General features: G+C 41.9%; 1 protein-coding gene across 1 annotated transcript; it reads right to left on the bottom strand.

The window, feature by feature from the left end:
• Nucleotides 1-501: 501 nt before the first annotated feature.
• Nucleotides 502-25,467, bottom strand: abhd17c (abhydrolase domain containing 17C, depalmitoylase). The gene is made up of 3 exons (XM_028584540.1): nt 24,576-25,467; nt 16,316-16,495; nt 502-4,411 (listed from the first exon to the last, which is right to left on the bottom strand). Exons 1-3 carry the CDS (start codon nt 25,058-25,060, stop codon nt 4,192-4,194), a joined length of 885 nt encoding a protein of 294 aa, XP_028440341.1. The 5' UTR covers nt 25,061-25,467; the 3' UTR covers nt 502-4,191.
• Between the last annotated feature and the right edge of the window lie 2,380 nt (nt 25,468-27,847).

Here is a 27,847-nt window from a genome sequence, read left to right as displayed (position 1 = left end):
TATTTCTCTAGGAGCATAGGACAACTAAGATTTTGGTAGAAAGGTTGTTTCAGCCTATCGGTCGACGCTTGATTTTTGGCTCGACTTGGTCAAAGACTCTAATCTTACAGCTAAACTCTAATATATAGAATATATATTTTCTGAAAACATTTGAGGAGAGAAATAGGCAATGCAGTAACAGAATCTTGATTCATATTTGACCAGTGCTGCCTAGTTTTACTGCAGTTCGCAAGCAGTGACACTGCGTTAGAGACTCCCCGGCTGTGATTGGTTGTTTTCCTTAGGGCGTATGCAAATGGCATTAGGAGCACTTAACTAGGGCAAGGCAAAGGAACATGATTTTTACTTTATTTTTTTCTAATGTGCCAATATCAGGATATAGTGACAGTTAGAGCAGTACCAGACAAAAGTTTGGACACGTCCAAACTTTTAACTGGTACTGTATAGAAGTTACCTACTGAACCTTTAATCTTTCTAACACAGAGAAACACAAGTCAGACAGACACTTCCATGCATCCTTTATTCCGTTATAATCATTAAAACATCCACTGTGCTGCCTTCTTGCAACTACCACATGTATGACAATCTGTTTCACGGCATGTTTAAGGCTTATTAAATCTGCTTTACACAATATTACCAAAATCTGATTCTACTAGCTTCATCTGCCTTTCATTTGCATATTGTGATTCCAGTGTTAAAAGCAATGAGACTAGACTGCCCTGTGTAAGAGCTCATATTTATAGAGAAGATATTGGAGTATACCATTACAGAGGATTATCGTACAAACCAGCCTCAGAGACTGTAAATCGATCATATTTAGACTGGAAAACCTCGTAAAAAATGTCAGTATCAAAACAATAATCAAGACTAAAGCAGGGTCTTCATTCCCTTTAAAAAGCGGAGCTAGAGGAAAAAATACTAAAGATGATCGAGGGATCTTTATCCAAAAACATCGGCCCGGCATTAGCTATAATCAGAAAACACCAATACTCAACTGACAAACCACTTTACAGCAATACACGGATTAATCATATGATCATCACAAATTGCTATGCAAATAACCCTCAAACACAACCCTTCTCTGAAAACAGCATTTACTTCATTTTTTAGTGTTTTATCCAAATGTGATTAACTTTTTTTTTAGTGTTTTACTACAGTTTTTAGTATTTGACTTTGCAAGGAAGGGAAAGAAGAAATGATTCAAATACAGTTGATACAAGTTCAAATGTCCACAACTATGAGAGGTGATTTGCATGCGTTGCTTAATTCCCACAGCATTCCGTTTCCCCATCGTGGTTCTGTCAGATTGTCTTTGGAGTTCGAGCTGGGATAAGAGCAAAACTATCACAGGGCTCAGCAGATAAGTGTTGGTAGTAGCCCATGACTGACAAAAGGGCATGAGTGTTGTCAGGCTGAATTTGGTTTTAGTACCGTGCTGTCATTTCAGTATTCCCCAAACTGTCTGGCTTTCACAGTGATTGACTAGGGGTGTCACGATTTCGATTCAAGATCGAAAAATCGATAAAATTTAGACTTTTGAAATCAAAAGCAGGATCGGCGATTGCCCCAGGATTTTTTTCCTCTCTCCACCCCTACATACTAGCGCAAATCCAAAAAAACAACAGCAGACACTGTAGCTTACCAGCTGGTAGCATACAGCTAAATACACAGTAGCTTACCGGCTGGTAGCATGCAGCTAAAGACACAGGGTAACGTTAGCTTACCGGCTAGTAGCATGCAGCTATAGACACGGGGTAACGTTAGCTTAGCGGTTGGTAGCATGCAGCTGAAGACACGGGGTAAGGTTAGCTTAGCGGAGTTATGGAAACAAACAATGAAGGTAAGGCATGTGGGCTACGACCATGGATGTATTATATTAACTGGATACTGGATTGCCTATTCAGTTTAATAGAGTTGCTCGCCTGGCTCATACGCCAAAAAAGTTTCTAAGCTTCTGGGTTTACTTCCGTGATCTGCGGCCCACTGAATATGCGCAGTAGTGTTTCTCCCGCTAGCCCCGCCTGGCCCATAGACTTTGCATTGTAATAGGGAAGTTTTTCAAATATAAAAAGTCATGGATTAAAAAATTCAGAAAAGAAAGAGTCATAATAAACCTTTTGTATTTCCAGTTCCTCTTTTACAATGGTGGCGTATCGGGGAAAATCCATTTGGGGCTGCAAGGCTGAGCACTGTTCCTCGGGGCCTGGCTCAGACGGGAGTCAATGAGTCATTTATGTGCACCCTGTAACGCTAATGGTGCATTCAATTACACCTCATAAACTCTGAGAAACTCCAACTGTTGTTACAAAGTACCCTTCTGTGGCTCTTATTGTGGCACTGCTGCCGTCTCTGTTGGGGAAAAAAATAAAAAATAAATAAAAAAAACGGGGATAGAAAATGGAATCGAATCTTGGATTTGGAGAATCGTGACACCCCTATGATTGACTGAATGATTTCTCTGATGAATAGCAGCAGTTATCAGTCCCCGTGAAGACCACCAAAGCTCTGCTGTAGTCAACTGGACTGGGTGAAATGTTTACATAAGGCTTTATTTGTAGTGTGAAGTGACTGATAACACCCAGCGACAGCAAAGTTCTGCGTTTTCGGTCTACAGGTAGATCCAGCACTGTGCTCCATGGCTTCACTTTACAGTACTGAGTCAAATGTGTTTCTCTTTGAATCAGTTGTCAAGTCTTATTACCACATGATCTCCAGTTAACCCGCGGCTCTATCTTCTACTGAGGTAAGCTTCTGTATTACCAAACATTTGGGATATTCATTGCTGTGTTGCTTAGTGACAAGGTACACACCTGGTGTGATACAATATTTACAGAAACGATAAGTAAGAATTTTGATGCATACACAATGTGCACAAAATGACCACGCTAATTAGACTGTGGGTTATGGGGACATTTTTTTCTTCAACATTGGCTTCACCAGATGTCTAGAGGGGTTTTTATGCAACATAGGTTGATAAAATCTGTTTACTCAATGACCTGTTAAAGTGTTTTACAAATCGTTGGGGTCCTCTGGTAAATTCAGCATTAGATTTTGCATATAGATGTTCCACCAATCACAATGTATTTTAATTAACACTTCAGGTTCACATTGGTCTTACCGCAGCCTTTCAAAGTGTATCATCTGTACAATTATTGTGAACAGGCAAAATCTGTAAGTAATGAAAATGTTGTCTGTATGGTGAATTTACCACTGGCTCCAAAGTATTCAAGGACTTGAGTCATTTTCTTACAGAAGTGCACCAGTGTGCCAAGCATTTTGTAAATTGAGATATCTCAACAAAGTTTGGCATTATTGTCTTCCTGTATGAGAGAGTAGCATGCACGAGGACTAGAAAGATCACAGCTACAAAAGGCCAGATGTGCAGGGGTGCACTCTGGGTTAACAGCTTCTAAACACACACAAACACACATTGAAAAAAGTTCTACCTGCAATTAAGAAAAACATGGAATGCAGATAAACTAAATCAACATATACATATCCAAACAGAAAAAAATCATTACCTGAAAATATCTGCACATTAAAAGTGCAATCGGTATGTAACCCCTGAATGTTAACTTAAAAATACAGAAAAAGTAAAAAACTTCAAGTGTATCTCAAGGTGCAAAATTGATAATTCTTCACCTGGTATAAAAGAATACAAAAATCAAGCTTCAACATTGCAGACTTGGTCAAAAGAAAAGCAAGGATTGTGGGCGAAACAGAGGAAAAGAACGAGGAAATGTGACAGAAGTTGACAGTGAGAGACACTGGCACAAAAAAGCTCAGGGAGACGGAGTGAGTAGAGGAAGGGAAGGAGAGCTGGAGTTGAGAAATTAATCCAGACTGAGCTGCGAGTGCAAACGCTGCCTAGGCCTTGGCTCATTGGCAAACTGTGTCCACGTGTAGAAGCACCAGCCAGGTTTTTGGGGACTGTACGTTAAGCCAAAGCTTCACTCCTGGCCGGTGATGGCCACTGACTCTCGGCTGCACCTCAACAATCTAAACCCCCCCTCCTCTTCCGGTCCACTACACATTTCCACCCTGAAATGGCTCCGAGGACAGGGCAGAACAGTGATCAGCCGACTCCAGGCCTGCCCCTATGCTAAGGGAGGAAGTTAGGAGATGATAAGGAGGCGGCTTCTGTGTTGAGTGTGTTGAGATGAACCCTGGCCTCTGAGTGCTGAGCTCCCCTCAGGAGGTGGGAAGCTCAAAGGAGATGAACTGCTTGAGTCTCTCCAGGTACTGGGCGTACAGTTCAATGTCGTTGTGGCCGGCTCCCTCCACCCACAGGGGCTCGACGGCACGGGGGCAGCGCTCGTACATGGCCAGGCCGTGGGAGAAGTCAATCACCTCGTCTTCCGTGCCGTGGATCACGAGCACCGGGGACGCCACTTTGGACACCTTGTCAATACTGTGGAGAGCGAAGAGACAGAAAGAGATTATGGGTATGAATGGGTTAGAAATTATTCCAAGGAACACAACATACAGGTTTTAACATGCACCATTCACGTGAACAGGAAATTGTGTTGCCCATAATATACGTGCAGCAGAGCACACGTCACAAAGTGTGTATGAAATATTGTTATATTGACGCTGGAGGAGAGGAGGACATCTCTGAAGCCTTCAACAGTGGATAAATATAAATATATCGTGAATAAACTGAATGATGACCACTGTATGTAGCAGCCTACCCTACACACACAGTTCAACGGATTTTAATTTATTAATTTTATTTAACATTAGCCAGTTGGCGAAGAGTTATTTTTGGACATTGTTTTACTTACTTATTTTTGCGGTTTGATCCCGTAGCACTATATTCTCCCTTCACGTTTATGCTTCTGTGTAATGGACAATTTGTCCAATATTTTTGGGCATGATGTTTCAGGCCTATAATAAAAGTTTACCTCTTAGTAGCGTGTGATGTGTGTGTGTGTGTGTTTGCGTGTGTAACAGAGACAGCGCGCATCAGAGAGCGCGCGTCAGAGAGAGAGAGCGCATCAAAGAGCACGCGCGTCAGAGAGAGCTTAAGTGATTGATGTTGGTCTCGGGTCGGATTCGGGCTGAAAAAATTGCAGGCGTTGTCGTGCTGGGTTCGGGTAGGGCTTGAACACCACAGTCCAGGGCCGGGTTAGGGCTGGAGTTTTTGGCATGTGCAGGGCTCTAGCCTGTACCTTTTCATGACAACCCTCCATAGAGATTTATCAGCCTACTTTAAAAAGGTCCCATGGCATGAAAATGTCACTTTGAGGTTTTTTAACATTAATATGCGTTCCCCCAGCCTGCCTATGGTCCCCCAGTGGCTAGAAATGGCGATAGGTGTAAACCGAGCCCTGGGTATCCTGCTCTGCCTTTGAGAAAATGAAAGCTCAGATGGGCCGATCTGGAATCTTCTCCTTATGAGGTCATAAGGAGCGAGGTTACCTCCCCTTTCTCTGCTTTGCCCACCCAGAGAATTTGGCCCACCCATGAGAGAGAGACATCATGGCTTTCAAATGAGCAAAGTGGCAGTTGGTCAAGGCCACACCCCCACCTCAGACCAATCACATAGTGTATAGAGTCGGTGGGCGCTATTGCGTGCAGAGGGAATTTGAAAGACAACCGTTTATCCTGCCCCTCGGATTGAGCTCCGTCAATGGTGAGTTCCATCTTCGTCCGCTTATCTGGTATCGGGTCGCGGGGGGAGCAGCTCCAGCAGGGGACCCCAATCTTCCCTTTCCCGAGCAACATTAACCAGCTCCCACTGGGGGATCCCGAGGCGTTCCCAGGCCAGGTTGGAGATATAATCCCTCCACCTAGTCCTGGGTCTTCCCCGAGGCCTCCTCCCAGCTGGACGTGCCTGGAACACCTCCCTAGGGAGGCGCCCAGGGGGCATCCTTACCAGATGCCGAACCACCTCAACTGGCTCTTTTCGACGCAAAGGAGCAGCGGCTCTACTCCGAGCTCCTCACGGATGACTGAGCTTCTCAACCTATCTCTAAGGGAGACGCCAGCCACCCTCCTGAGGAAACCCATTTCATCCGCTTGTACCCTGGAGCTCGTTCTTTCGGTCATGACCCAGCCTTCATGACCGTAGGTGAGGGTAGGAACAAAAACTGACCGGTAGATCGAGAGCTTTGCCTTCTGGCTCAGCTCTCTTTTCGTCACAACGGTGCGATAGATTGAATGTAATACCGCACCCGCTGCACCGATTCTCCGACCAATCTCCCGCTCCCTTGTCCCCTCACTCGCGAACAAAACCCCAAGGTACTCCTTCACTTGGTGTAAGGACACATTCCCTACCTGGAGAAGGCATTCCATCGGTTTCCTGCTGAGAACCATGGCCTCAGATTTAGAGGTGCTGATCCTCATCCCAACTGCTTCACTCTCGGCTGCGAACCGATCCGGTGAGTGCGGAAGGTCGCAGGACAATGATGCCATCAGGACCACATCATCAGCAAAGAGCAGCGATGAGATCCCCAGCCCACCAAACCGCAACCCCTCCCCACCCCGACTACGCCTCGATATCCTGTCCATAAATGTTACAAACAGGATTGGTGACAAAGCGCAGCCCTTGCGGAGGCCAACCCTCACCTGAAACGAGTCCGACTTACTGCAGAGAACCCGGACACAGCTCTCACTTTGGTCGTACAGAGATTGGATGGCCCTGAGTAGAGACCCCCTCACCCCATACTCCCGCAGCACCTCCCACAGTATCTCCCGGGGGACCCGGTCATACACCTTTTCCAGATCCACAAAACACATGTAGACCAGTTGGGCATACTCCCAGGCTCCCTCCAGGATCCTTGCGAGAGTGAAGAGCTGGTCCGTTGTTCCACGACCAGGACGGAATCCGCATTGTTCCTCCTCAACCCGAGGTTCGATTATCGGCCGAACCCTCCTTTCCAGCACCTTGGAGTAGACTTTACCAGGGAGGATGAGAAGTGTGATACCCCTGTAATTGGCACACACCCTCTGGTCCCCCTTTTTAAAAGGAGTGGCAGACCCCGGTCTGCCACTCCTTTGGCACTGTCCCAGACTTCCATGCAATGTTGAAGAGGCGTGTCAACCAGCACAGCCCCTCCACACCCAGAGCCTTGAGCATTTCTGGACGGATCTCATCAATCCCTGGGGCTTTGCCACTGTGGAGTTGTTTGACTACATCAGTGACTTCCACCTGGGAAATTGACAATGATCCCCCATCATCCTCCAGCTCTGCCTCTAACATAGAGGGCGTATTAGTCGGATTCAGGAGTTCCTCAAAGTGCCTCAGATCAGATGAAACGATTATAAAATCGATCATTGACCTTTGGCCTAGGGTGCTCTGGTACCACGTACACTTATGAGCATCCCTATGTTCGAACATGGTGTTTGTTATAGACAATCCATGACTAGCACAGAAGTCCAACAACAAACAACCACTCTGGTTTAGATCAGGGAGGCCGTTCCTCCCAATCACGCCTCTCCAGTGTCTCCATCATTGCCCACGTGCGCGTTGAAGTCCCCCAGCAGAACAATGGAGTCCCATGCAGGACTCCAGTCAAGGTCTCCAAGAAGGCCGAATACTCCAAACTCTTGTTTGGTGCATATGCGCAAACAACAGTCAGAGTTTTCCCCCCCACAACCCGCAGGCGTAGGGAGGCGACCCTCTCGTCCACTGGGGTAAACTGCAATGTAGCGGCACTCAGCTGGGTACTTGTGAGTATCCCCACACCCGCCCGGCACCTCACACCCTGGGCAACTCCGGAGAAGAAAAGAGTCCAACCCCTATCCAGGAGTATGGTTCCAGAACAGAGACTGTGCGTAGAGGTAAGCCCCGCCAGATCTAACCGGTAGCGCTCCACCTCCCGCACCAGTTCCGGCTCCTTCCCCCACAGAGAAGTGACGTTCCACGTCCCCAGAGCCAGCGTGTGCTGCACGGGTCTGGTCCGTCGAGGCCCCTGACCTTCACTGCCACTTGTCCTCTCCCATTGTTTGTTCTATCCATTATCAGACTTCCTCCTTCCCACCTTCAACAACATGTTTGCTCTCTGAACTGGCTTATATTGGTTGTGTCACATCATTTGAAACAAGTGAAATCAATTTTGAGTGGTTGTGTTCAATCAATGACATGTGTTCTCTATTTGTAGGACGCTAAATGACGCACGTTTGTCACGGAAGTAAAGGCTGGACTACAATAGAGCTGTAAAAAAATTAGCACTGGAGCACATCTCACAGACTACAGCCAATTTGCTCTAGCTGGCAGCGGCAGAACCGAACAGAGCCTAAGGTCCCTCTGCTTTACTCCCCGCCTGGAAGACAGCAGTACCGGGAGATGGCTAAAGTTGGATTGTGCCTCTCCCGGGCTGTCATCCGTTCTCTTGGCAAAGAAGTATCCCTACAGTTGGAGTGGAGCAGAGCGACCGAATGGCCCGCTACTGGCTCGTTAGCTTGCTAATTTCCTCCACCCAACATGCCTTCATCATACACTGGTTACCTTAAAATAAACAAAAACATGTCACTCATTTGGCGATAGCAACGTGTTTTCCTTAGATTTGACAAGAGCGTGTGAATTACATTTTACTAATTTAGAGGCTGGCTGGTAAGCTAGCTTGCTTGCTAATGGGCTAATTGTTTAGCGGTGCAGAAAATAAGAAAAAAAGAAAAAGGGATATATATATATATACACAAAAGACAGGTTTCCTTTTTTTTAGTAAACATCAATAATAAATATTTACTATTGCTGTTTACTAAGTATTTCTTACTTAGTATTTCTTATCCGATTAATCAATGGAATAATCGGTAGAATACTCGATTACTAAAATCGATAGCTGCAACCCTAGATATTAGTTTATTAACGTTATTTTATTTTGGAACTTGAAGGTATGCAGAGATCTTTTAAAAGACGTTATGTTGGAATACATATGCCTTAACAAGTAGTTATGTATATCTCGTATGCTACTTTGCCTTTTATGGACGTGTACAAAATTGTTATTCCAATAGTTCGAACCTGTGTGTTTTTAGAAGGGATATTCAAACGTAATCTTTGACCCGTTTTGACAGCTCTATGTGTATTGGACTGATCAGATGAGATGAAAAATGTAAGGAGCCTTGGGTGTGCCCGTCAGTCGTTTGTTTGTTTTTCTCACACTCGTTTCCAAGCTGAACAGCCAATCAGATGAATTGGCCGTCGACGGCACAGACTAGGCCGACAGTTGGTCGTCATCGGCTTGGTGTGTCAGGGCCTTAAGTGCTGACATATTACACCGAAAATACAGTCTTGTATTGTGTGGCACTGGACCAATAACTGAACTTTATGAGGATCATAAAATAATTATTATACCCTCGCTCTCCTCTCACAGCCCTGACAACAGTGGACTGCTTTAACACCACTCAGCGCGCACACACACACACACACACACACACACACACACACACACACACACACACACACACACACACACACACACACACACACACACACACACACACACACACACACACACACACACACACACACACACACACACGTAGATCATACACACAGATAGCACCCAATGTGCCGTCCAATCTTACCACACTTCGCGGAAACCTACACTTAATATTCCTCACCATACTACACTGCAGACTACAAATCTGTGGAGACCGCATACTCATTAAATTTTAACATCGTCTGACTGTTGTAATTTGTTCACACAAGGAGTGATCCCTTGTGTGACCAAATGATGAACCCAGTGAGGTGGCATGATTCTTCCCCAGCAACACTGTCATAATGGCACTCCTTGGCTCTAAAGTAGCCACCAGTTTTTGGTCAAAACAGGACAGTGGCTCATACTGACGACGCAAGTGTAGCATAAAACATATACGACAGAATACAGGTTTTGGTTTTTTGGTTCACTTTGTGCTTGGTTCATTCGATGCTTAGTTTAAACCAAACAAACACAAGAGGAGATAGTCCGATAAGAGTTCAGGGTTTGATGACTTCTTAGTTCAGTGTTAGCAAATTGTCGGCATCTTTGCAGTTGGCTTCCTACAGACCAGGTTCAACTGTGTGCAAGATTTCTCAACACGTAGATACAAGAAAATCTCATTACTTGACTTATCAGTTAGATTACATAAACTGCACTGACATATGACTATAATTAAATAAAGTACGCAAGATATGGGCGGAATATTTCCACATTAAGTTGCAGATAAGGAATGCAGCTTTTGTTGAGCCGTTACATGCTGTGTTCCAGTTTGATGCTTGCTTGTTTCACCTACCTAATAACACTATTTTGTTAAAGACGGTGTTACTCGACAAGAAGACAACTTTTTAGGTTATTCAACAGCTCCTTCGTTGGGACTCAAGGCTTCACTGCCATGTCAACAACAAAAAGACTTCCTGATTTTACAATAAGAGCCCCCACTTCCTCACAATATGTAAACGATCATACTGGTAGTTATATTTAGACGGAGCATATAATGCACATAGTAAAAACATAGGTTGAGAATGTAATTGTGGTGGGTGGCGCGGGATGTGACGGCACGCCGTGTGATGGCTGCGTTCAGTATTAAACTAGTAAAACAAATGTTTATTAGCCTAACTATATTGAAAACAATGACTACAACATCAACATAATTTAGAAAGAAGAAATAAAAAAACTAGAAGATACAGATGAAGTATCGCTTATGATGTGCTTTGTCACAATCAGGTTGGTATTTCATAAATGTTATGGTTCATAACCGATTACCCAGAACCAAAATATTATGTGCATTTTCTTAACCTTAAAACCATAGCATCCTATGATCTATACAGAAAGTTGCCTACATGTTTTAGTAAATTTCAACACGGCATGTCTCTCAACTCCTGTTTAACCATATTACACTAAGGCTTACAAACTTAGTTCTTATTCATTTTGTTTGTTATAGATCATATAACACGCCGTTTTGTGTCAAACTCTGGATTGTAGTTTAAACTTTTACAACCAACTTAATAAAATGCAAGGTTTTATTTGAGCTTGAGTCTAAAATTAAAGTTAATGGGTACGGGCACAGAGACCAAGAATGTAAACATGCTCAGTTAGCAACAATTAGCTCTGGGTTTAGCTCTGATTTAGCGGTTACCTCTGGTTAACTTCATTAGAAACATCAGCTGGAGCGGAGGAGACCGTGGGGAGGGTGAACAACCAGACGCTGATTAATGACATTCAGGGAGCTTTCACAGTGTTGTGGCCGCTCTGTTTTTACCGTTTATCAGTACAGTCAACGGCCAGCAGTCGCAGCCCCAACATTTTGACATCTCTTCATTAGTGCATGTATAAGACCTGAACATGTGTGTGTATTTCAGCCTTGGGCATTCTAACAACAGAGTGTAAATTGTAATTTCCCCACTGAGGATCAATAAAAATTCAAATTACATTTTTAGCCAGGATATGAGTGATTGAATGAAATGATAATACTTGCACTCCTGGTCCTAAAAGCAGGACCAAAAATGTGTCACTCTGAGAATCTGGCTAGGGGCTGCAATAGCTATATGAGCGAAGGCTGATCCAGGCATTTTGTATGGATCGTAGGGCTGGGCGATATGGTTGAAAACTGTATCACGATATAAGTTTTTCATATCGGTTGATATCGATAATTATTGATATTTTTTATGACCTATTTAAAATAAGGACCAGGAGAAAAATATATTAAATTTAAACATTTTTATTTTAAACTTAACCCTGCTCTGATTATAATCCCCTCAGTTATAAAAGCAGAAATGTCAACACAACCATGGAAAACACTCAAATAGTTAAAATGTAAACAGGTCTAAAATCACAATGAACACTTAACAATTATCTCTTAACATTAAGGTGCAAAATTAAAGAATAAGTAAGAAATGCTTAATAAAGTGTCATAAAATAGTGCAAAGTGTTAGCTAAATATAAGAAACCTGAGAAGGAACTATTTTCTGCAGGTTTAGTGCTAGGTTGGTAACCTGGCTTCTGGACAGTGTTCAGCACGTCTGCCTTCGTTATTTCTTTGTAGCGTTTAGTAAGGCGCTGATGCAGAGTACCTCTCCGTGGTGGTCTGCTGCTTGTGCCGTGTTGCAGCTGCAGATGTTGTTGGACGTTGATGGCGAATACGGCTGTGCGATAAGTGTGAGCGCGGCTGTAAAACAAGTTTATGGTATTACCAGTGTTGGTCTGACTACGGTCAGACTTATAAAATCCCCAAAACTGCCATACTGACTTTTCCTGTTTTATCAACGATTTACCTCGCTCGCTGCGGCACTCACTTTCCACTCCACGCCGGTTCTGTTATTGAAGAACACGAGACAGCGATGTGGCGCAACCAAACATGATACGGTTACATGATTGGCTGTTAGAGTGTCACTCCCCACGTTGCCAGTGAGTGAGGGCCTTTGTTCATGCAACCAAACTTGATTCACAACCTCTGGTTTCTTCTGATGAAGAAAAACAAGTTATCAAACGTTTTATCGACCGCATTTTCTATTGATATTGATTATGTGTCTATCGCGATACATATCGTTATCGTTTTATCGCCCAGCCCTAATGGATCGTATTAGCTACATTCATTCATTCATGATCCTTTGTTTACTGTAATCTGTTGTGCTCCGGGTTCACCAGTCCCCCCCCAAAAAAATAGTACCCCAATTCATTCTGTTAAAACACTTCCTAACACACAGCACTGTGAGCGACTGGACTGTGCAGATGGGTAGTATTGCTGCTTTCCTCCTAAAAAAAAAAAAAAAGGGTGTGACATTGTTAAAAAAAATTGCTACATTTGGTGGTCGAACACCCATTGTTTTATTATCACTAATTTTACAGATGGTTTAACTGATGTAACTGATTAAAATGATCGATCCATGGCAATATTCTACTTTGAAACACTTAATATAAAGAAACAGCATGCTCCCTTTGCTGACTTCTAAGCAGGAGCGATAAGACGGGCCATCTGCAGCGAGATGGATTTAATTAAACAGAAGCTCTGTATAAACTCTGTATATTAAAAGTCATTACTTTGAAGCATGTGGGCTGGGAATTCCATGACTGCAAGTTGGTGCCTTTTTCCATCAACCCCCCAAAAAATGAATCACAAGCCTGCAGTTTGAATAATGTACAGAGTTATTCAACCTAACACTATGACAAAAGTCAGTTTTTCTGTAATCACAATTGTCACAAACTTGCATCAGGTAAGGGGTGCATATCAAAGTTCTGACAAAAGGATAAAGCAGTGCTCTTTGAACAAAAGCATGGTGGGTTAGGAAGAATATCAATAAATGAAAGGATAAAAAAAATTGTTCAAAATCGTTAACCCCACCTACTGTTGCCTGCAAAAATCTATACAGGTTTGTTTTCTCCCTATCCGACTACAGTATAGTGGTACTAATTGAAATAAATGACATTTGTATGGTTCAGGGGTTCGCTGTCTCAATCACAACTGCTGCAGCTTCCTCACCGCAATTTTCACAAGTTAATACATACTATATCTCCGTGGTCAAACCAGCCTGCCGCTAAAATTGGAGTGCACCTAAACTCAACTAAAAACTCAACAATGCACAATTATATCACAAATATCAGGTGGTACTTATGAACTCTCTATTTTAGTCACCTACGTATATGAATATAGTTTTAATGGGGAGTATTGAATGGATATCAAGTCGTATTGACATCGATATCGAATTGTATCGAATCATGACTCAAAGTATTGATAATGAATTGCATCGTCACTGTGCGATTACATAACCGCAAAAAGTGTGCGATTTCAGTAAACATAAAGGTGTGCTTTGCACGTGACACTGTGTGCACTGCAGTTTCCACGTTGTAACCATAGACAGTATATAAGAATGGACCAACAGATTCCATTGCTCTGGACGGAGACCAGTGAAGTACTTTTCCGGTGAGCGCTGAGCGTTACTGTGCAGCCTCCAACTGAGCTTGACGACGTAAATGTGACGTGAGCAAGAAAAAGTTAGTAAGTTAGTCTGAAAGTTGTAAGTCTTCTGGTAGCTGTGCCAAGAGAAATCTCAATCATTCCCAATCTTGCAGAGAAGGAGAGCGTAGGTATATGTAAGGAGATAACATGGGCACAGGCTAATTATTGCTAACTAAAATGCTAGTTAACATTAGTAATTAAACCTAAACAGCTCACGTAAGTCAAAACTGCCTGCAAGCTTCTCCTGTACTATACGGCAATTCCTCTACTATGCAACAGTAAGTCGCTTGGTTATGGCACAATCGTTAGCCTATTTTTACAAAAACGTCTGCTACGGAGCCATAATGTGAGATACAAGGTAATGGAGCCTTTTATACATTGTTGTGTTTCTTAAGAAATAAACAATGGACAAATAGAGTTTTTAAACGCTTCAGATGTAAAGTTATTCGCTGTCAAAATGACGTCAAATTGAATGGCAGTCAATGGGATGCTAACTAGAGGGGATATTGTAGCATCAAAATGGCGCCATAGGAGGTTTCGAGTTCTGAAGTGAATACAAAATTTCAGTTCGTGCTGTGCTCCTAGTGAAAAAAGTTAGTCTGAAGCCCTACCTAGGGCTGGGTAACATGGCAAACAAATTATCACGATCATTTTTTCCATATTGCTCATTATCGATATTACGATATATAATTTGATAATGCTGCCAGTTTGAAGAGTATACTGATGAAGGAAGCCTTAAGTAACCAGAGGGTTCATTAGTTAAACTTTACAATATAGTTTATTAACATAAAAAATAGAATAACATAATGTAACATTTAACTGTGCAAACATGGCTTGGTTTTTAGAATATATTGTATGATAATAGAATATATTAAATGACATCTAAATGTAAAAATTTTACTTTGCAAACGTGCTTTATCTGCCTTAACCAAAGAGTACAAGTTAGTAATGTAAATAAAAACTAAAAGCTGTGACTACTACCACATTCACTTTTCATATGTGGCAATGGTCACAAAAGACGACACGATTGTTGTTTTTCAGACCCGCTAGCGCTGCTGACAGCAGAAGAACCACTAGGACGTTGGACAAAACTTGTGGGCAGACGAACGTTAACATGGGCCCGCATTTTCAAACTCTCGCTGTGTTCGCTGGGATGGTACCTTTCCAAGTGACGGAAAAGATTGGTTGCGTTTCCCGTCTTGGTAGACGCCGACCGACGGCATATTTTGCAGACCGTGTTAATCTGCGCTTCGTCACTTTTGAGATATCCAAACCACTTTACTTACTTTTGTCGTCAATAATTTCCTCAGCTTTGGAGGATGATGCAAGTTCACTTTCTCCATGCCCCTCTGTTCAACTGATTTCTTCATTTTCTTCACTGCCGTTAACTCAAACAAAGCTCTGCGTAGGAAATGGGCGTGTACTTTTGACATGCAAGCCAAAAACCTCTTCTTCTATTGACGTTTTTTTGGCGGTTGGCAAACAACTTTTGGTGTGCATTACCGCCACCTTCTGAAATGGAATGGCATTTATTTCTGCTGTGTGATAGGCTGTTAGATCCAAATCGGGTAAAATACGTCCAAAGTTAATCATCGTTATCGTCCTGAATTTTATTGTGATCCAATATCGAGATAGTTTTATCGCCCAGCCCTAATCTGCCCTCTGATTTTACGCTACCCCATAGATGTATTAAGCGCGCACCTCAAAACAACGTCCAGAATAGATATGACCAGTTAGTCTGTGTCGCGTAGTGCATGTGTCGCGTATGGTCACACCAGTATTAGAAGTGTAGACCAGGGGTCTTCAATGTTTTTTAAGCCAAGGACCCTTTATCAGAGAGAGACAGAGCAGGGACCCCGTATTACATATATTTTATAAAATTAAGTTGAATATTTAACTGGGCCTACAATAAAAGCCTAAAACTTCCATACCTTTTGAGTGCATAGAAAACTAAGCTATAAAAATTGTGTGATTTTATGAATCATGTTTTAATGGTTAACATTTAGGATGAACTGTATCTGTGGATGGCCTACATTAATGACTACCTTACCTTGCCCGTAAACCTATCATTAATGTGTTTTTTTCACAAGACATTTGAATTTTTGAAAACACTTTCAAAAAGGTTGAATAGAAACTCCATTCATTTTGCCAGTTGCCACAGTGCGTGGGAGTTTCTCTGCATCCTTTGACCTACTTATCCCCCTCCGACGTTATAGGTGTGCAAAGTATTTTTCTGTAATGAAAAAACTTAAGAAATTAACAATAATTTGGTTCAACTCTGAGGACCCCCTAGGGGCCCCGGACCCCCTGATCTCTGGTGTAAAGGGTTTCAGAGCATGCAGACGTCAAAGGTTGTTGTCTTGTGGACGGTTGCTAGTTGCCCAGGTAACGTGTGTGTGTGTGTGTGTGTGTGTGTGTGTGTGTGTGTGAGACTTACCTGGGGAAGGCATCAAAGCAGTAGGTCTTGCGTGTATCAGGGAAGGCCACCCGTAGCCCTGACATGAGAGGGGAGTGGAGGATGACAGCAGCACATTCATAGCGAGCAGCCAGGTCGATAGTGGGCACAGTGCCGATACTCTGACCGTACAGGATGATGTTCTCAGGTGGTACACCATACCTGTACAAAAACATAACATGGACATGAATATTGCGGTTATGCGGCCTATCCCGTTTTTGATCATATTAGGGATATGATGTTTACATGGCACCCAGAGAAATAAGGTTATTCATATCTCCGTACAGCTGTCTGCTGGGAGCGCATCCACCTCTCTCTCTCTTACAAAACGCTTCAGAAAAATATTCTCATGATCTGGTCATCAGGTTATGATAAAAGTACACTAGGAGCACACTCTAATACACATTAAATATTATAAGAACAGCTGATTTCTGTCGCAGTTTTTGTGCGTGCTATCAAATAGTATATCCTACCGGCGCTACTCTGCCTGAATACACATCAATGTAAATTTAGATTCGGATCACATCATACATTGCGTTTTACAGTAACTTTCTCCAAACGTAGTGCAGCTGCGAATAAAACAGCTTTGGTCACGCTGGGTCCTCATTTTGAAGCTCCAAAATCGAAACAAGGTTGGAGTAGACAAAGCAGACACGCGTCAAAACTCTTTTGGTGCATGGTCGGCCTTTTGAAATAATGGGTGTACTTCAAAACGCGCGCGTCAGACGCTTTCAGTGGGTTTAGGCCTCTATAGTTGGTCTGCTCTGGTCTGAATCCTTTGATGAGTTTGTAAACTTTGGGAGTGTTTTCCCCTTTGTTCGGTTTTTTTCCACACAGAGAAAAATCCAAGTAAACCAAAATGCTTCAACAAGCGATTGCGGCTGCTTTAGAAAGTTAACTAGTCGCAAGTTTGCGTTAAAATGCAGTTGGGTTGTCGAGGTCAAAACACTATATGCAGCAGCTGTGAATCAAATAAAATGTATTATAAATAATGTTGTCATTTTTTTTTTTAGTCTTACACTGAATGTTTGCTGCTTCAATCCAGATGAGTATTGAAAAGTATTTTCCGCGACTGAAAAAGGCACGTGTTGAGGATGAGGAGCAGCCTCAACCGGAGGTATCAGTCTGAAACAGAGCTCAACAGTCCGACCAGTGTAATTAGTTATGTTATTAATTTGGTCACAATATTTTCAGGCTTCAACCAGTGCTGCTCAAGCAGAAAGACAGGGTCAGGGAGAGAAAGAGATAGATTTGTTAGGCATTGAAGAAAGAGTAGGAGAGGAGGACAGCACCTAACAGCGTGTCCTACTCAGTTTTTGACACACACACACACACACACACACACTAGTTTACCACTAGGTTTCGCACTTGTCTTAGCCACTCCTGAGTGAAAGTGATCAAAGAGCCGATAATGAGAGGAGAAGTTCCCTATGTCTGAGCTATTTTGGATACATCCATGTACACAACATACACGCCCACGTTTGGCGTGACATCAGTGATGCGCAGCAGTTTTAAGAGCTGCACTAAAAATGAAATAACGTGGAACGGGGAAATGCAGCTTGTGTTGAGCTACTGCACTACTTGACCGATGAAAGAGCTAAGCTACTAAAAAGCTATTTGATTCAGAAAAACAGCAGAGCTATTGAGAAGTAGTAACGCTACTGTCCAACACTGCTTGCAATACAAGTTGGATTTAGTGCCGTGACGGCGTCGGCACGTTGCTTATGTAGGCCACTTTTTAATTTGCCAGGAGGTGTCATCTGGTTAGCATAAAATCAAACCCAAATAAAACCGGTTTAGCCTTGTACACAGGATCAGACCGGTGAAACCGGAAAACTAACTCTAGCAAACACTATTAATGTACACTATGGAATCTGATCTAAAGGTTACATCATAATTCAGGTTGAGAGTTCACCGTACACAAGCAATGTCATAAAATTCAAAACTTCATGATCACACAGTGCATTGTCATTTATAGACAGTCCTCATTGGTAGATATCCTATTTTTAATAAAAGGCCAATATCTGTCTAACCATAGAGGCTGCACATGCAATTGTACAGCCGACAGATGAGAGCTCTATGGCAACACCGTGGCAGTCTGCAGGTCGGTATCATAACTAGCAGTAGAAATGTGGAACTAAGGGAAAGACTGGTGTGAGAAATATAAGACATACAAGACGGAGATGACTGTTGTATCACAGTGTTGAGACCATTCCGGTGTTAGGATGAAGATGATAGTCCCTGATAATCTGTTCACAGACAGACACTTTGGTTTAAAAAAATATAGTAAAAACATTGCTAATGACAGAAAAATAGTATAAATTGTAAGACGCAGGCCACACACATGGTTAGACAATACGACAGGTACTTCTTTTGAAGCAAGCAAAGGCCTGAAGGCACATTTAAAAAGGATTTGGATAACTTTGTCATGCATTTAGATTAATAACTGCATGCGTTTTGATCATACAAGCATGACAAAAACATTGACAGAAACCTTTAAATGTACACATACCAATGTGTAAATTACAAGTGTGGAACAATGTGAACATTTTTAAATTACGTATATTAAAACAAAACTTTTCACATTACTCAGTGACAGCCCAGTTGGAGTTTACTAATAAAATCATTAAAATGTTTTGTGCAAATGTATTAATAATACTTATCCATTGCTCAGTGAAACCACTGCATGTTGTAGTTGAGAAGGGAAGGTCAGTAGATTCGAACTGACACCAACTGGGTGCAGCGTGCGTTAAAGCTAATCCATGCTCTATTAGAAGACATGACACTGACCATACTCCATTCAGCACCTAAACTTGCAAAGGAGAATGACTATCTGAATTTTTTAGAGCGCACTTGGAAAAACACTGTGTAGAGACCAAGGGGATACCCGGTGTCAGGTATGCACTGGGTGGTCCACTGTAGGGACCCGTTACCAGACAGTGGCTGGGTGGCGGGCGGACACACACACACACACACACACACACACACATCTGTATTACTATCTTTGTGGGGACTTGTCATTGACATAATGCATTCCCTAGCCCCTTACCCTAACCTTAACCATCACAACTAAATGCGTAACATTAACCCTTACCCTCACCCTAACCTAATTCTAACCCTAAAACCAAGTCTTAACCCTCAAACAGCCCTTTAAACTCGTGGGGACCAGCATTTTGGTCCCCACGAGGCTGTGCAGACCCCACAAGTATACTGTAGTCCCTGGTTTTTGGACCCCACGGATATAGTAAAACGGGTACACACACACACACACACACACACACACACACACACACACACACACACACACACACACACACACACACACACACACACACACACACACACACACACACACACACACACACACACACACACACACACACACACACACACACACACACACACACACACACACACACACACACACACACACACACACACACACACACACACACACACACACACGTTTGGGCAGGAGGCGCTGGGCAGGGATGTGAGTCTTGTGAAGTGATGCCATCATAAGAGCTCGTCAGATAACAGCTTGGGTGTGACCAATCTGTTGGCCTGGACAAATCCTGCCTCTGATAAGCAGCAACTAGGCAGAAGTGAGCGGACGTCCTGATAGAAGATTATGACCCAACACATGGATGGACAGAGTACCCACTGGCTGCAAGCTGTTTCACAGAACACTGGACTTTGATGCATCACACTGTTTTGTGTCTTACTCATGCGACTTTTGATCGCTCAGGGTGAAATATTTCAACTCGCGTGGATACGAAAATCTGAAACAGTCCGTGTCAGTTGTTCTGGTAGCAAGAAGCGTTAGGACTTGAAAGGGCTGTAGCAAATAGTTTGAAGCTTCATTCGTAACGCTGACATTCAAAATCTCAATTAACATTCAAATGATTTTTTTTTCCATGTCTACTAATTCGGTTTAAACCTGGTAATTCTGCACAGCTGCAGATAAAGATTAGGCTACACTAATATTATTGTACTATTTGTAGAATTCGATTGGCTGTTTAGCATTGTTTCCGACTCCTGTGATCCAAACATTTACAATAACTCCAAAGTGTTGTTTCGGTCGTAGCATAATGTTGTTATGAACCTATGGGTGCAATTACTGCATCAGTATTTTATGCCCTTATTGGATTAGCAAGTTATATTCATGAAATAAAGTTAATTTGATATTAATAAAAAAAAAAAAAAAAAAAGACCAGTCAAATTAATGACTATTCAAATTGAGATTTTTTTTGGGGTTGGTGATGTCATAAAATACCAAAGCTTCTTTCAAAAACCTCAATAGAAGCTTTGAATTAAAAAAATGTATTCGGTAGAGCCCCCAATCAATCATTAAAAATTTTTTACATATGAGAATGAAGTTAAGCCTCAGCTTTATCCCAATGGACCTTTTTCACAGCAGACTTTTTGACTTGTCATAGTAGGAAAAGCACAGCTGAAATTGATAACCTTAACGATGGTTCAATTCTATCAAGTGTCCCTGTAAGCTATTTCAGTGAGTCAGCATGCACAATACCAGGACCTCTCCTAAGTGGAATGCAGCCATCATTAATGGTTTTGAATACACCTGTGCTTTTTCTACTATGACATGTATGACATAACAGTTCCACATAATTCTAGCCCTTAACGCAGCATGATTCATTGTATTTAAATGACAATCTAAATTCAGGCCTCTGTTCCTATTTCATTCTCACGACATCAATTCTGCCACATTTGCTTGCCTTTAACAGGGATCAAACCAAGAATTACCAATTTCACCCTAAGCTCTGTCCACAAATGTTAAGTGTGCATTAGGCTATGCAACTAACTGTGCATAGAAAGAAGAAGCTTTACAGGAACAACAAACATTTATCAGAATTAAAGTATTGCAGTGATGGTGATACAGAACAATGCCATTATGCAAAAAGTGTCATGTTTCTAAAGGTTTTGTACAACCTGCAGTTTGGAACCCTTTTTTGGGTATGGATCAGCTGAGGTGGCACTAGGGCTACACAATATATAGTTTTTTTTATCGTTATCGCCATATCAACTTGCACAATAAACACATTGCGAAAGGCTGCAACATATCGTGAAAGACACTGAGATCGTTTTGAATTAGTTGAAAGAGAGAATCAGTAGAAAACTACACTTTAAAATGTAATGTGTGCTTTTTATGTCCAATTCAATTTGTTAAAATAAAGTATTGTTGGATTTTTTCTTTTCAATTCAACAAGCAATTTGCTGTATCTTAGCACAATACTAAAGCAGCAGAAATAAGTATACTTTAAAGTGCCTATATTATGAAAATATGGGATATGGGGTGTTATTTTGTGTCTCTGGTGCTTCCACACGCATACAAACTTGGGAAAAAAAAACATCCATGCTGTTTTGAGTGAGATACGGGTTTCTGAATGTATCCTGCCTTCAGTCTCCGGGTGAGCTGGTCAACATTGGCAGGGCCGTCTACGTCATTGGCTGAAATATTTGGTGTGTGTTAACCACTTTAGCTAATACCACATCAGCTAGCTGTTTCTCCAACTTTGGTCAGTACAAGGCAGGATTAGCCGGGAGACTTCTTCTAAACGAGGGCGCACTTCCAACTTTGCGTGGAATACCTGCAGTGTACGGTTTTGCCATTGAGAACGAGGTGCCTAACCACTAGCGCTGCTGCTGCTAGCGCCGCTAGCGGTTAGCCACCTCGTTCTCAAAGGCAAACTGCTACAACACACACGAGTTCACCCTAATCTACAAAATAAATTATTATTATTATAGAACTACTTACATGTCCCTCGTCTGCTAGCGCCGCTAGCTAGCAGGGGTGGCACGGTTCACAAAACCCACGGTTCGGTTCGTATCGCGGTTTTAGGGTCACGGTTTTTGGTTCTGGTTATTTTTTTCCTTTATTCTTTAACACTTCAACATGGCTTATAGGTCAAAATTTGAATGAACGAGTACTTATGTCCTTTTGATTTCTTACAGGGTGATTTGTTGTTGCCCATAACACGCTAGCATTCTGCTAATGAATGCCGATTGGTCAGTGAAGGACTGATTATGATCGGAGATCCAGCTTGACGGCATCCGAAGCAGAGCCTGAATGTCAGAGTGAATATTTCGGCGTGGTCTTTAAAACATTAGCAAACCTCTTTCTAGCACCTGTATTGAGAGTGAGAGTCTAACCTGTCAGCTGTGTTGTTGATGCCTCGAGAGAACAAAGGAAGCGACTCAGAGCTTGCCGTAAAGCGGCATCTCTGGCCGTATATGTGTATGACGTCATTAACATTTTAAAAGGCTTCTTAGAATCTAAATCTAACACCCAGCAGTGTGTATTTTCTTTGCCCCCCCCTTTCAAATGCAACATTCAAATTACTAGACAAAAAATTATATCCTGAGAAAAGTGGATTTTTAGGGGTATAGCTCCATAGAGTCCCATTCATTCTGCACTGGCCTGTGAGCGCCCCCTATATGGAACTCTGGTGGAACTGCAACCAGTCCAGAAGCCGGAAGTAACGAGAGAGTGGAACTACTTCCTAGATTAGAAATTCTTTGTATATAGCTTAATTATCCACAATGTAGGATACATTATTAAATAATTATATAATTATATCATGTAATCATGCACAAACTGAATTTGTCTTGACTTTAAGCACATTAATGGGACCATCTCTGAGGAAAGCTAGGTGAGATTAGGTGAGAATGCTAGGGAAGACATGGATGATTTTGCCTTTTTAGCACATGAAGATTGAAATATTACAGAATATCAATTGAAATAACTTGCATTTATCAAACTGCCAACTTCATGACAACCCTGAGGCTCTACAGCTCATGGCGAGTGGCCTGTTCAGTACAGAGAGAAACCAGGAAGGCAAAGAATACCTGTTGTTGCTCTTACACAAATTGTATCCTTTAAAAGAAAAAGAGGAACTCTTAAAGCTCTGTTTTTTTTAATAAGTCAGAATACGTTAAACATAAAAAAAGTTTACATTATTAGTTAATTTCCTATCCTGGGCTGGGACACACATTCATACGGTTTGATAAAGTACTTGGACTTTAATTTATCATTGCACTTACAATAACGAGCTTAGTTGCCCTCAATTTAGGTACCCTCCTGTACGTCTCATCTCCGGTTTTTCCTGCATCCGCTGTGTGTGTGTGTGTGTGTGTGTGTGTGTGTGTGTGTGTGTGTGTGTGTGCGCGCGCGCGCCAGTCGTGGGGGGTACTGAGCAGCCCCGCCTGCTGCCAAGAGGACTGAAACTGCAGCCGCTTCAGCGACTTTAGAGTGAAAAAAACGTTACAGCGTACATGGATGTTAAAATGTATACAGGTTGGCAGGACAGTCTGAAATGTTTTGCACGGTCTATCGCTGCACGTTTTGTTGGTAACTTGTCCAAACCTCTTCTTTCGTGAAAAAGGAAAACACAAGGTCACATACGGGCCTGAGGCTACATTGCGCATGCGTCGAACCGTGCGGCACACACACACGCTCCGAACCGAGACAAGCGGACCCAACAGTTCGAATGGTTTTTCATGAACCGTACCACCCGTACTAGCTAGTAGTCCTTACCTAGCTACTGCGCATGTGCGACTCCCAACAAAGACGGGATAGAAGTGAGATGCCTCGCTCCGTAGCTAAAACAGAGAGTTCAACACACATGGTGACAAGAGTAAGTGCAGCAATGTGCAGTACAACAAAAATATGGTGTTTTTTGAAAATTAAACCATTTAAACCTATTCTGGTACAACCTCAAAATACAATTATGAACCTGAAAATGAGCATAATAGGGGCACTTTATTATCCATTTATGTAACACAAGTAATATCGCATATTTTCCTCTTATCATGCAGACCTAGGTGGCAAATCATTTTATGGTTCAGCCTGTTTCGGATTACAAACGTGATTTTATATTCACTAAACTGTTTGTGCAAAAACAAGGGTTTACTATACTTGCGGAAAGGGTCAACTTCTTTGAGTGGTTTTTGAAGTTCTTATCACCTATTCAAGTTTTTTGTTTAGCTTTTTTCCACATTACAATTACCTTCGTGTATGTATTGGGGCTTCCAGCAACGTATTTTTATACGCATTTTCCCATGTAGATTTTTTTTTAAAACTCTGCCACACAACTGGTTAAACATGAGAAACCTTTAGCTTATAACTTTCCAAATATGAGCATGTATTGGGGCTAGTGTACTACATGAACACCAAACTGACGACATGTTCTGAACCATAATACTCATGGCTCATACTCACTTGTTTCTCAGGACCTGCCAGGCCGCCTCGATGTCCGCATACAGGTTCTTCTCAGAGGGCTTGCCGGTGCTGACTCCGTAGCCTGAGTAATCGTAGGAGAACACGTTGCAGTTGATCCTGGAGCCGAGGCCGATGTAAAAACTGCACATCTGCCCAAGGTCCACGGCGTTACCGTGGGAAAACAGCAGCGTGTACCGACTGTTCGGGGCGCAACGCACAAACATACACCCAACCCGGTTACCCCGACTGCTTCTGGTGGTAAACACTTCCACTGCATCGAGCTCTCGCTGAGAGTACTGCCAGTCCGCCCGTTCGGTTAAATGTAAGCTAGTTACCCCGTTAGCATCGGCGTGCACCGAGTACGTGGGCTCCGGTGGGAGGAAAGCTAGCTTGGCCGCGATGCGACTCGGACAAGGCGGACAACAGAACAGCCAGCATAGTTCGCCGAGAGAAAACCCATTCATCCTAGGGCCTTGTTCGGGCATTTAGGAGCGGGTCAATTAACCCGGCCAATTATCTTCTAATGAAACAAAAAGACAGTTCTCTTTTGGTATGGTGTCCTATTTATTTCTCATGAACAGACTCTAACGAACAGCAGCTAGATGACCGATGGCTCGGTCTCTCAGCTTGGCAGCTAACGCGCTAGCGAGCTGGCAGCTAACGTTAGGTAGCTGGCTAACAGCAAAACTAAGACTAACGTTACATATAAATTAGAGACCAACTAAAACGCAACCTTTAAGTTCATGTTATTGTATAGCACAAAACAGTGCAGCGACGAGTCTCGATAGAACAAATCCGCCCTTGGAACACATTAGTTGCTATACATCAAGATTTCTTGCTAATGTTGTAAGAATGAGAATAGCCATTTCTCTAGAATGTAGACAAGCCGGACTTCCGGTACAACCGGATATCCGGTTTTTCTTTTATTTAGTTGGTTTCTATTTTTTGGTTTCTAATTGTTTTTCTAATTTTCTAATACATAAAGATAAATTGACTGTTTAGGGGTAAAGTGACATGCGATGAGCTCAGAGCGTAAGAGTTCAGCAGTCTTATGTCCTGTGGGATGACCATAGACTTTTTTTTTATTTTATATATTTTTTATAATTCATTTATTGAGAGCATTTGCAGTTACAAACAACACATAAAGGTACACATACATACAACTACAAAATAAATACATAAGCAACTCATATCCCAGGGAGTCTGCAAAGTCCAGCAAGGCCAATCAACAAGCAGTCCAATTCATAGCATCATTACAGTTAGAAGAGTTCCAATATCATTCAGTCACGTGACGTCACAAGTGTTGAATATATCTGTCTTCAGAGCTTTACAGTTCTTTGAATATCTTATAGAGTCCAAATATTCATTGACTTCATTTTCAAACACAGGAAAGAAAGGTTTAGAGCCCCTGAACTTACATTTATGGATGTGATATTTAGCGAGTAGAAATAAAAGATTAATAATGAAATATTTTCCTTCCTTGTCCGTCTTAAGCGTCACCACACCACAGAAAACATCCTTAAAACAAAAAAAGAAATCCGTAATGAGATAGGTTTGGATAAATTCAAGGACGTCTGACAAGAATTTTACTGTGTAGGAACATTTCCAAAATACAGTAAATGGGAAAAATCGTCATCTGATCTTTTACAGAAGGAGCATTCAGGTTCAATATTTGGTTTATACCACTTAAGCACACACTTTGCTGGGTAGAATCTGTGAATTAATTTAAACGTAACTTCTCTCACTTTATTAGTAAGCATATATTTGAAAGGTAAAGACCAAACATTTTTCCAAGGGACATTCTCTATTAAACTGTTCCAATATGATATTATATGAGGAACAGTAACAATATCTTTTTGGTATAAAGTCCTAATTGTTTTATTTTTAACTACGGAAAAGCATAACTTCCCCACAGCAGTATCAGAAAAATCCATATTGTGAGTCAGTGGCCATGGGAAGTTAATGCCTCCCAGCAGCATTCTGATTCCATCAAAGACAATTTGCATACTCCTTAACCGAAATAGGAATTTGAAATTTCCGCAAAAATTCTGAATAACTGTACAGTCTGCCATTCGTGTCATAGAGTTGGCCAACAAGTAAAATATTCCTGTACCAGTTTTCAAAAAATAAAGATTTGTTTTTGAAGAGAATGTAATATCGATGAGATGAGAAGTTATGTTTAAATAAGAGAGACCAAGCCAAAAGCATGTGTTTATGAAAATTGGACAGTTTGATTGGGAGTTTACTAATACTATAATTGCATAATAACAGAAAATTCAGGCCACCAATTTTAGAGAAAATATAGTTTGGAATAAAATTCCATAGTGATGTTGGGTTATTGATGAATTGTCTGAGACAGTTGATTTTGAAGGTGTTGCTTAAAGTTGTGAAGTCCAAAAAATGTAAGCCCCCCACACTGATTTGTGTTCATTATTACAGACTTTTTGACAAAGTGAGTTTTGTTTTTCCATATGAAGTTAAGCAACATATTGTTGATTATTTTCGATACCCAACAATCAACATCCAAAGAGGCCGCCAAATAAGCAAGTCTGGAAATTCCCTCCGCTTTTGTCAGTAACACTCTTCCTCTTAAGGATAAGTCTCTTTGTAGCGAAGAATTTAATTTCTTTTTAGTTTTTTTTCAGTGATAGGGCTACAATTTGTTAGACGTCTTGTATTGTGGTCTTTGGTTATTATTGTTCCCAGGTATGTAACCTGATCCTTCACAGGGATATCACATATAGTTGTAACATCACATTCTTTAACTGCCATTAGTTCACATTTTCTTAAGTTTAATTTGAGACCTTAAGCTTGTGAAAATCCTCTGATCAGCTCTATTGCGGGGGGAATCTGGGAGGCATTTCTCAAGAAGATGGTTGTGTCATCAGCCAGTTGACTAAGGATAATACTTCTTTCAGCCAATGTTATCCCTTCCAAGGCACTGTTAGAGACATGTAGAGCTAAGAGTTGAGAGGCGATCAAAAATAAGTATTGGGAGATTGGGCACCCTCGTTTGATTCCACGTGACACTCTGAATCTAGAAGTACCAAATTTCAATTTTACTGCACTAATGCCATTTTTATACAGGGTCATGACAGTTCTGCAGAAGCCATCTCCAAATCCAAAGTTTTTATACAGACTTTTGTATACATTATATATTCTAGTGTATTATCATAATTTGTTTAACATGTGCAAATATTCTTTTTTTTTTTTTACCTCAACCTTAAACCAGATTAATACTTGCGCTCCCCCTGTGATCTTTGCTGCCCCCC

This window comes from Perca flavescens, chromosome 1, assembly GCF_004354835.1.
Source record: "Perca flavescens isolate YP-PL-M2 chromosome 1, PFLA_1.0, whole genome shotgun sequence".
Lineage (NCBI taxonomy): Eukaryota > Metazoa > Chordata > Actinopteri > Perciformes > Percidae > Perca > Perca flavescens.
This window is presented reverse-complemented; position numbering and strand designations above follow the sequence as displayed.